The 11628-nt window shown below is 38.1% G+C and overlaps 1 protein-coding gene across 4 annotated transcripts; it reads left to right on the forward strand.

Annotated features, from left to right (window-relative positions):
- Positions 1-266: 266 nt before the first annotated feature.
- On the forward strand, positions 267-4493 carry LOC132185787 (Pentatricopeptide repeat (PPR) superfamily protein). Of its 4 annotated transcripts, none has more exons than XM_088518629.1 (8): positions 267-867; positions 1668-1725; positions 1804-2047; positions 2157-2275; positions 2515-2694; positions 3068-3124; positions 3769-3833; positions 4139-4493. In XM_088518629.1, exons 3-8 carry the CDS (start codon positions 1916-1918, stop codon positions 4180-4182), a joined length of 597 nt encoding a protein of 198 aa, XP_088374755.1. In that variant the 5' UTR covers positions 267-867; positions 1668-1725; positions 1804-1915; the 3' UTR covers positions 4183-4493. The 4 variants fall into 4 exon arrangements, with proteins under 4 accessions (XP_088374755.1, XP_088374756.1, XP_088374754.1 ...); XM_088518630.1 differs by having other exon boundaries at positions 267-515; XM_088518628.1 differs by having other exon boundaries at positions 267-503.
- Positions 4494-11628: the final 7135 nt, after the last annotated feature.

Consider the following 11628-nt stretch of genomic DNA (forward strand, 5'->3'; position numbering starts at 1 on the left):
ACTAAGAAGAATGTATATGGTGTAACAGAGACACCGTAAACTTGCTTTGTTTGATCTAATCTGACGAGTAATATTAAATGTTGAAAACGTATATATATGATCAATGGATCATATTAAACAAGCACACCAGATCTAAGTAGACACAGCCACATGGGATAACTTTTTGGTAAAACGAATCCAACCGTTAATATTTAAAATTTAATTATTTTTCCAAATCCAACGGTTGTAAATCTATCAGATCTCTCCATTCTCTCGACAGGTCTCACAGACTCTCCACCATCCTCCTCGCCTCCTTTCTCTGTTGCCGCTCCTACCACTCTCCCAGTGCCCCCAACAGCATCCACCACCACCACCACCACCACCACCGCACACCTCGACGCCTGGCTGAAGCTGAACGGCTCGTGCCCGGTTTCCAAGAACTTGCCGCTGCCAACCCCGCTGTCCACGCCGCTCTCGGAGGACGTTTCACTCTCGCACTACGCCGCAGATCGGAGGCGGAGGAGGTGATAAGATTTGTGGGTTTTTCTTTTCTTTTTGGGTTATTTTTTCTCCGTTTCTTCTTGGGTGGTGGGTGGTTTGGGGTTTTGCCGTTTGATGTGTTTGTTTGGTTGCCCAGAAAATATTGGGCGGATTTCTTAAAGTTAGGTTAATTTTATGGTTGTGATTAATTTTTGGTGGGTCGAGATTCCTTGTAAATGTGAGATTCCTTGCCGTTTGATGTGTTTGTTTGGTTGCCCAGAAAATATTGGGCGAATTTCTTAAAGTATGATAATTTTATGGTTGGGACCAATTTTGTTTGGTTGCCCAGAAAATATTGGGCGGATTTCTTAAAGTTAGGCTTAAATTTCGGCCATGGATGGTTGTGAGGTAAAATCTCTAGCCTCTTCTTGTAATTTTCGTCTTACTTGTGAGATTAGAAGTTAGAAATTGTGTGGATTTGTGAAGCTTTGGTTTTGGTCTGAATTTGGGGGAATTTTAGTAAGAAGCCTAATTCCTAAAATTAATGTGGGGGCTTTTATGTGTAGTAGATTGCTATGCATTATACAAGTTCCGGGTTATTGAATTAATGGGTTGAAACTCTAATTATACCTATTGGTAAAATATGAACATAAATCCTAATTTTATATAATTTGAATTAAATTTGGGGCTTTTGGTATGTGAACACTAGGAATGCTATTTGAATGGGTTAATTACATTTAAAGTGTTAATTAATTATAGACTTTCATGGGTTCCATGGAAATTGAAACCTATGGGGTTAAGGTTCTAATATGTCATATTAGAGTCATAATGATTATTGTAAGTGTTATGAGTATTATTAAATTGGGGGCAAATTGCTAGATTAAATGGCTTAGGAAGAGAATAACAATTATAGTGTTAAAGTGTAATGCCTAACCTAGAGTCTATGTATATCATATATGTCTCAAGATTTAGTGATTTAATATATTATGATGTAGAATCATAGTTTAGTGTAACAAAGTTATTAGATAATTAATGCATTAGCTTATATATATGTATTAAATGTAAGTAAGGATTTTTAGGGCTTTAGTTGAATAGATTTGGGGTCACCTATAGAACGTGATACTTGTAGTGCTCAAGTATTTTTAAATAGTGAGAGTTGTTGAGTTAAGAATAGAGCTTAATTATGTGTTTATTACCTAAATGCTTAGGTGCATTGCGGTTGAGTCAAGAGTTCACCAAAGGCCGAAGGGTACCCAAGCGAACATTGTAAGTATTTTACTTACTGGGCAAAAGATACTTTGTTTTGCGTTTACCTTCAAATTTAAAATCGTGCTTTACGTGTAGCTGGGTGGATAAGCCGAATTGTAGAGCAGCCATTTATGTTGTGCCCTTTCAAGTACTTGCTCATCTCCTTAAAAATCAACTGAGCTTAACCCACATTATTGGAGCCGTGGTCATGGAAGCCATGGTGAAGAAATATCAACAAAAGTTGCGGAAGGTTAGAGACGAGATAAACCATTGGGACAACTGCCAATCCCGTTTACTGTCACAGTTCAAGAACGCCTCCTCCATCATCGAGAGGTTGCAGGTTACTCTATTATGACCCACCCTAATTTTTCTTTTATTTTTTATATACAGTTATTACTTTTTTTTTCCAAAATATATATTTAAGACTTTTGACTGTTGTCTATGATCAGGTGATTGAGGACTCCAAAAACTATGGTTCCCTGAATTGCATGGATGACATCGTAAACGCAGTTCTGACAAAGCAGGTGGAGTCTTTGGAGGCTATTTTGGTTTCCATGAAAAAAACCATGTAATTGTTCAAAATTCGTTTTATTTGTTATTGATTAGCGAGTTAAATATGCATATCAGTTGTTTGATAAATGTACTTTGAGAACATAGGAGTTTAGTTGCAATAAATTGAAATCAGGTAAGTCAACGGATAATGGATATAAGTGTATACTAAATTTTTTCCCACTCATGTTTTGTTGGCTCAGCATTTACCACGTCCAGTTTTCCCTTTATCTCATTAATTTTTATGATTTGCTTTAGGGAAGAGTTTCATGGAATTGTTTTGTCAATCGAGAAGATTCATCGAGATAGTAGACAACAAATTAAAGGTGGTTCTAGTAAACTGAGTGCAAAACAACTGCAGCAACGAGTCGGCATAAAACCTTGTATTGCTGATTGCTTAGATGGGCTTATGGTTCTTTATGATATGCATCATTCAGAGTATGAACTTTTCTATGTTGGGAAACTCTAGAATATGCCATTTAAACTTTGTGTTATATATTTTTTAGAACCATGAACAAATTTACAGCCTGCTCTATTCTCGAGATGTGAAATGAGGTATTAGGAGTGCTTAATCAATTGGGTTAACATGTTTATTTATGACACACAAACAAGTGTACCCTATGGACGGTGTCATATAAAATTTTCTTTGAATTTGTTAATGATCGTAGTCCTTAAATACAATAAGAGAAAATTAATAGCTAGTGAGAGGTCCCGTATTGCTGCTAGATTCAGCCTCATGATCAAATTTTGTAGTGGGGTCAAAGTTAGTTAACTTGGATTATTAATGACTTGCGTACTTTTTGTTTGCCAGGTACCGTCTTAAAGCATCAGTGGTTTCAGCACTATCAACACTTACCTTCAAACCTAGGTGTGCACAAAAAACTGTTCTAAATAAAAATATATGTGTTTGTTTAATTTGTTAAGGAACTCAGGTTTTTCAAACCTAATCCAACTCTAAGCTCTAAGTTGGTCTGAATTTTTCATTATACATCTCCTTGATTCATCTTTATTGTATGCTAAAAGACCTATATTTTAGTATATTCTTTAAAGTTGATTAAGCATATGCAAAGGATTTTGTAGTCAAAGCCAAAAGAGAAGCAACTGTAAATACTAAGAAACACCCATAAGTTCATAAACCCCTTCCATCTCTTCATTTCTTAAACTTTTCATTTTCTTCCTTCCTTTCTTTGTTACTTTTGCTTTTCTTGGGGGAGGGGGATTTGTAAGACGGATATTACTGAACTTGGCCGTTTTTCATGATTTTAGCTAATTTGACCGGAAAAGAAATGAAAACTTACTTATTGGGGTAATCTGCTGAGTTATATCCATTCATATGTCATCTGATCTTGGATAATTAGACCTGCCATATATTTTCTCAACTATTATTTATTGCAATTTTGGTCAATGTGTTTATGTTAGCATGTATCTTGATTTGTTACGTAGTTCCGTGCTTTGTATGCATTCTATTGTTATTTGGCCTTGACATGTATGTTGGGTTTGTCTACATTGCAGTGCAAGTGACCTTTGTGCTCTCCAGCAACTCCTGGTTGATCAGCCTAACATCCCCAAAGACGAAGGTATGCATAGGATACAAATGATAGAACTTCAATTAATTAAAAGAAACATATGGACAACGCATGAGAAAAGGGAAATACTGGTTGTTGGCCATTGATGAGGGCTGCCAACTGGGTTGCTGGGTTATTGACATCAATTCGTATAAAATTTTCTATAGTTAAAGAAGACATTGGCTCAGGGATGTAGTTATTTCTTTTACCTTACCAAGTTTTGTAGTTTATTTATAGTGTCTTTGGGAAAGCTATCTATCATAAATATTTGCTTATTATAATACATTTTTCATTTAATTGCCTCACTTTCCCTGCAGTTCAATCCATCTTTGATATCATATTTGCAGAAGAAATCTGTTGATTCACCATATGATTGGGTAGACAGTTTTGTATCTTGGATACCTGATGATGCGGGAAGACGAGAATTAACTAGGTCTTTAGTTTTATATAATTATTAATTATTTAGATGTAGTGTTTAATTTCAATTTTAAGAGTTGTATTATTTTAGAATTCAATAATGGGTTTGGCCCAAAATCAGTCAAATGAAAGTTAAAATTTAGTCATAGAACAAAGGTTTTGTCAGTGCTCTTTTGTACTCCAATGGAGAAAGCAGGCTATTGAGATGGCTGATGGGTATTATATTATGCTTAATTTCACATGTTTATTCTTGTAGCCTTTATTCTTTTTTGATATTATTTGTTTTTTCGATTGTTTATCTTATTTTCTTTCATGTTGCCTCTGCCCTCTCTGTTACACGCCGGCCTTTATACAATCATATGTATCAACTTTGGACCAACTGGTTGTAGCATCGTGGCAGGTTTAATTTGTTGAAACTGTTTGGCCAGCCAAAATATATGACTGAAAATTTAGACTTTTGAAGCAGACGAAATTTTGTTTAATAAATAAAAAAAAGCACACCTTTCTTTCACTGATGGGCCTTTCTTTACCCTATTGAAAACATCCTAATTCAACCATATTGAAAACAATATGGGCCTGGTTCTGAAAAATCAATCTTAGAAAGAGACATCATAACTTGGATCTTAGCTTGTTTTACAAGTTTTTCTCTGTTTTGAATGATATAGAGAAGCCCGATTACAAAACAATTACAACATGACAAACCCACCAAGATAACTAATCTGGCCCAATACGTTTACCCTTACAAAGTAAGTTGGCAGCCCAACTCATTAGTAAAAAGAATCCATATCATCTACAATTCATTAGTACAAATTTTGATTCTATTCGCCTGCTCAGAGTTATAAACAGAAAATCACGAGTTGTTTCAGAAAATCACATGGATTGTTTTCTCTTGAAAGGGTAAACAGTAAACTGCATTACACATTATCTGATCAGCTTTACCCTGAACATTTTGTTTTAGAAAAATGTTTGGGGTTAATAATTTGTCTATTTTTTATTTTTTTAATATTATCTTATGTGTAGTCTACATAAGTCTACAAATCTAATGATTAATTTATAAGATAAGATAAAAAAATATTAATACCAAACATTTCTTTTCTTTTTTTAATTCGTTTTTGCTACGACCTATGTTCCTCACACCAAAATCATGTCCTCAAGCCAAAATCATGCTTTAGAGTTCAGTTTTAGATGTACAGTGTAAACCAACCAACAAACCAAAAAGGATTTATATCTTCCACTTTTTTTTGGTTTTCCATCTCAACAAAGTCCATCACACCTCCCTTCTATCGCCGTTTACATTCAAAATCTCAAATTTGGAACCAAATATCTAAAAACTATGAAGGCAAAACCACCCGACCATTGGAATGGACCGTTTGGGGAATGTGCGGTTTTGGGAAGATTAGAGATGATTAGTATAATTATTTAGAGAAAGGTACTTTTTTGGAAGACTTTTTTGGGTTTTATTTTTAGTTTCCTTGGTGGTTTCTTTTAAGGGAATATTTGAAATTCGGTTGTGACAGAAAACTTGAATTTTCTGCCCTCCAATGAGAGAATGCCACGTCAGTTAAAGCATAAAAGTGCACAAAATTTGCCTACAATTAAAACACTATATCCCGGCCCAGAGATCATTGGCACCGTCAAAATCCCAGCATCAAAGATCGCCTCCGGCAAGCATCGCCGGCTGGTTTGATATCATTAGAACCACTGACAGTTGGTGAAGAAGCCAAGAGATGAGATCTCTTATGGTCGCCAAGTGCTTGTCCAAAGCCAAACACTTTGTCGCAAAATGGGCATTCGAAGATTCTCTCATTACCGCCATGGCTGGCTTCGTCTCTGTAGCAAATGGTTTTGTGACTTTCCAAAGCTTGATAAGATCGAAAAGTCTTCCTACATTTCTCACACCAATGCTTTCCTTGAACCCTCCGGTTCTTCCGATTCCTTAATCTTATCGATCGTTGTACTTGTGTTTTTATCCTGTTCTTTATCATGTTCCCCATTGTTTCTTCTCATCCTGATGTCCTTTGAAAGCATCATGAGGCATATCGCAACATCTTCCTTCGGCGACTCCGACAAACTAGGTTTTCTCAACTTCGCCTTCTTCACTGATTCCAAGTCGGGAGTAGTACTCTGCCTCTCTCCAACAACACCCGGTTTCCGATTCTGCTTGGATCACTGTGCCGGCCACCCCCCAGTAGACATGGGGTGGTTGGTCCTCCTCACTTGGGGCCTTCCAATTTTATTTTATTTTTAAACACATTAACTAATATTTTAAATCAATAATCAGGTGTAGTTGTGTTTATTTTGCAAACTTAAGTTTGGTAGGATTAGGCTAGGTGGCAACTTCTTATTGGTGACAAAAATTCCCTCTTTTTTGCCACTACCGAATGATGTGCTGGATTGGACTAGTTACAAGTGTCAAATTGACTGAGTGATAATTTTGGAAATGGTTCACGTTGCCTATAAAAATTCCCGCAATTTGATGTAACAAGACGTCCAAGCTGTAATCTTTAGGAACAAAAAACACTTTTTTTACATTTTTTTTTTTTTTTTTTAAAGAAATCAAATATAAGAGTGAGAACATGTCTGTTCAATTATATAATAAATATATATATATATTTTTCAAAAATAAATATATATATATATATATATATATATATATATATATATATATATATATATATATATTTTGGTGAGGATGCTATGTTGTATGTGTATGCATAAATTAATATTTTTTTATGTGTATTTTCACTCTTATATGTCTTGTTGCCAAAGCCCTTAATTTGTCTCTATCATACCATCATCTTCCTTATCTATATTGCCAACGCCCTTGATGTGTTATATCATATGATCTATTTGTTTATAAATATTATTACTACATACATCTTTTTATGTGCTAGCTTTAACACAAAACTAATGATATGGAAGAGTGAAATACACAAGAAAGAGACCAGGAATTATACAATGCCGGCCAAATATATATATATGCATCCATGTCCCACACCTCCAAATAAATGCCGGCCGTTTGATCTCTTCCTTTGTCTCTCTTGCACCTAGCTATCAATAACTTTACTGTAGAGAGAGAGTGTTTGAGCGTCAGCCATGGAGGAAGCTAGGAGGGTGGAAGAAGGGTTTGGTCACAAATCACCTTCCAAGAAAGAAGATGATCATGACAAGGCTTGAAAAGTAGATAGAAGTGACGGTGGAGATTGCATAGACCATGAGAAAGACAATAGGGGGCAAGTGCTTGGTGATCAGCCAGTTGAACAAAAGGGGGAAGAGCAAGAGGGTTGCAACCTTGGACGCTTTTAGAGGCCTTACCATAGTGGTTTGTATAGACTATAAATTTTACACTTCATGTTCAAAACTTTTTAGAGATTGTTTGTTGCATTATGGTTTAAAAGTGTTACGATGTGTTACAATCCTAGGTCTATTAGTAATCTATTAGTAGTCTCTGCCTTGTCTCTTAAATTGGTTAAGAGTAATCTTTATTATTTCCATATGATTGTTATTTTTCCCTATTTCTTGTTAAGTGTCGTAGTTCTTAAATAAATAGGTTTTCCAAATCCTTGTTGGAGTTGTAAGGTATTTCCTTTATGATGGTGCCTTATGTCTCCCAGTCCTAAAAGTATAGGTTTACAAACTCTAGATCTAGAGTAAATCTATGTCGGTTGTAACCTCTATTTAAAGCAGACTTTTGCAATAATATTGGCAGAGAATATTTCAGTAAAATCAACACTTTGTGTTGTGAGGTTTGGGGTCTCTCTAACGATCTCAATTTTCTGCAATCATAGGTAGGAAACGCAGGACTAGTCCTATTTTTCCACGTACCCAAGGTCCCGTTACGAGATCTATTACTCAGGCTCGTAACAACATGGTATCAGAGCATGGTATATCTTCCGCATCGTCTTCGCCTGCTGAGGAACGGCTAGAACGTTTGGAGACTATTGTTGCAAACATGAGTTCTAAGTTTGATCAACTGCTAGAGGATCGGCGCACCAACACTGAGATTGGGTCTTATAATCGTAACGGAGGTCCACGGATAACTCAGACAGGGTCGGGAAGCAAGGGATCGACAATCCCTAAAGTGGCTAAATTGGATTTTCCACGATATTGTGGAAACGAAGATCCGACCAGTTGGATTTACCGGGTCGAGCAATTCTTTGAATTTCATAAAACAAACGAAGAGGACAAGCTATCTCTGGCAGCCTACCATCTGGATAGTGATGCGCAGCTATGGTACCAAATCTTTCGTGGGGAAGAAAAGGAGCTCACGTGGGACACCTTGAAAGAAGGTCTCAATGCCAGGTATGGGCCAACCCTTTATGAAGATTTTTTTGGTGATCTATCAAAATTGAAACAGGTTGGAACAGTGTGAGACTATCAGGTTCAATTTGAGCGACTTCTTAGTCGTGTGGGCAAACTGTCTCTCCAACACCAGTTGGGATGTTTTATCAGCGGGCTCAAAGACACCATACGCACAGAGGTGCAAGCATCACGACCTGCAAGCCTCACTGCGGCTGTAGGGCTGGCACGGCTGTACGAGGCCAAGCAACACGACCAACGTCGAGGACTGTTGTCGGAAAACCGGAGAAACCCCGACCTACCGCCCATGCCATCATCGATGCTCACTCGGGCCAAGAATCCTCAAATAAAAAAACTCACACCAGAAGAGATGAAAGACAGGAGGGAGAAGGGGTTGTGTTTTAATTGTGATGAAAAATACTCACCTGGCCATAGGTGTGCTAAGTTATTCTGGCTTGAGCTGCAGAATGAGGAGGAAGAACCCCACACTGGCAGGAGCAATTTTGATAATCCAGAAATTTTCAGGGAAGAGGAAGAACCTGCAATTTCATTACACGCTATCACCGGAATTCAGGGCCCTCGCACGATGCGGTTGAGAGGCGTTGTGGGTTGCTGCAGAATTGTGCTCCTTGTCGACAGTGGGAGCACACATAATTTCATCAGTTCAGCCACAGCCCGGAAGTTGGGCATCACACCGGCGTTGACAGGGAAGATGGAGGTGCTCATGGCCAACGGAGAGAAGCTTTCAAGTGGGGGGGTCTGCCGAGGAGTAACCATTTGTTTGGGGGAGTACCAATTTACGGTGGATTTTTATGTGCTAGAAATTGAAGGGTGTGAGGCTGTCCTTGGAGCCGTGTGGCTAAGAACATTGGGACCCATCTTGTGGGATTTCTCTAACTTGTGGATGAGTTTTAAGTGGGGAGGAAATAAGGTCTTTTTGCAGGGAATTTCAACACCTAAGGACAAGATTGTGGATGGGCCCAATTTCCTTAAGTTGCTACGTGGGTGTCATAGGGGTGCTGTGCTACAACTCAAGGTTGTCCATTTGGGAGATAAAATAATTAAGGATGAAGAGGTAAACCCGGATATCCAGGTCCTGTTAAAGCAATATTCAGCTTTGTTTCAGGAGCCTAAAGGCTTACCCCCACCAAGGGCTCATGATCACAAAATTCCAGTTATACCCAGTCAAGGCCCAGTTAGCGTTCGCCCTTATCGGTATCCGTTTTATCAAAAGAACGAGATAGAGAGCCAAGTCTCCAATTTGTTGAGCTCCGGAGTAGTAAGAGTTAGCACAAGCCCATACTCTTCGCCAGTACTATTGGTAAAGAAACATGATGGATCATGGAGGTTATGCGTAGACTACCGAGCTTTGAATCAAATCACAGTCAAAGATAAATTTCCCATCCCAGTGATTGATGAGCTTCTAGATGAGTTACATGGGGCCCAAGTTTTTTCAAAATTGGACTTACGCTCCGGTTACCATCAAATTAGAGTCAATCCATCGGACATTGAGAAGACCGCTTTTCGAACCCACCATGGGCATTATGAATTTCTAGTGATGCCGTTTGGCTTAACCAATGCTCCATCAACTTTTCAGGCTTTAATGAATGATATCTTCCAAAAGGTACTTAGAAAATTTGTTTTAGTTTTCTTTGATGATATTTTAATTTATAGCAAAAATTGGGCGGACCACTTGCATCACATAGCTCAAGTTTTTGAGATTTTACACACCCACCAACTATTTGTGAGAAGAGATAAGTGTCAATTTGGCAAATCGGAAGTATGTTACTTAGGTCACATTATTTCTCCTCAAGGGGTGTCAATGGATCCAAGGAAAATTGAATCAGTTATGGGGTGGCCCAAGCCCACGTCTCTCAAGGAGCTTAGAGGGTTCCTAGGCCTCACAGGGTACTATCGAAAATTTGTCCGTGGATATGGTGCTATTGCCAAACCCTTAACAGAGCTACTTAAGAAGAATGCATTTGAATGGTCATCTCTAACAGAAGAATCTTTCAACCGATTAAAGTTGGCCATGACCCAAGCTCCACTTTTGGCTCTACCGGATTTTTCCAAACGCTTTGTTGTAGAATGTGATGCTTCGGGGATGGGCATTGGGGCTGTACTATTACAAGAAAATAGGCCTATAGCCTATTTTAGCAAAGCAATTAAAGGGCGGGAGTTGGGCCTATCTACATATGAGAAGGAAATGTTGGCCATAGTTTCGGCTGTCCAAAGATGGAGACCTTATTTATTGGGCTCAAAATTTATTGTTCGCACGGATCAAAAGAGCCTGAAATTTTTATTGAATCAAACTATATCAACCTCCGCCCAACAAAAGTGGTTGGTGAAATTATTGGGGTATGATTATGAAATTGAGTACAAGCAAGGCAAAGAAAACTTAGTTGCAGATGCTTTGTCTCGAATAGAGGGCCCAAAATCATTGATGGCTATTTCTCATCCAGTTCCTCATTGGCTTGAACCTATCCAAAAGGAAATCCAATCAGATCATGAATTGCAAGCTTTAGTGGTAAGAATACAAGAGGGAGAGGCGGTGGGCCCATGGAAATTCAAAGAAGGCCTGATTTTCTTTAAAGAGCGAGTGTATCTGTTGAGCACTTCTTCTCTTATTCAGCCCATCATTGCAGAAATTCATAGGAGCACACATGAAGGTTTTTTCAAGACTATGAAGAGGCTAAGGGCAGTGTTTTATTGGCCTAAAATGAAAGAGCACGTCAAGGCATTCATTAGACAGTGTGACGTGTGTCAACGACACAAAACAGAGACAACAATGCCTTCAGGCCTCTTACAACCATTGCCTATCCCTATTAAGGTTTGGGCTGAAGTTTCAATGGACTTCATCGATGGGTTACCTAAGTCTCATGGAAAATCGACTATTTTGGTGGTTGTTGATAGACTTACTAAATATGGCCATTTCATTCCTATAAGTCATCCTTATACAGCTCCACAAGTCGCTTGGGTTTATTTTGACAATATCTTTAAATTGCATGGCATGCCGGAATCCATTGTGTGTGATAGGGATCCAACGTTTACAAGTCGTTTTTGGACAGAACTATTTTCACTCCATGGAACT

Source organism: Corylus avellana, chromosome 7 (genome assembly GCF_965113065.1).
Source record: "Corylus avellana chromosome 7, dhCorAvel1.hap1.2, whole genome shotgun sequence".
Classification (NCBI taxonomy): Eukaryota; Viridiplantae; Streptophyta; class Magnoliopsida; order Fagales; family Betulaceae; genus Corylus; species Corylus avellana.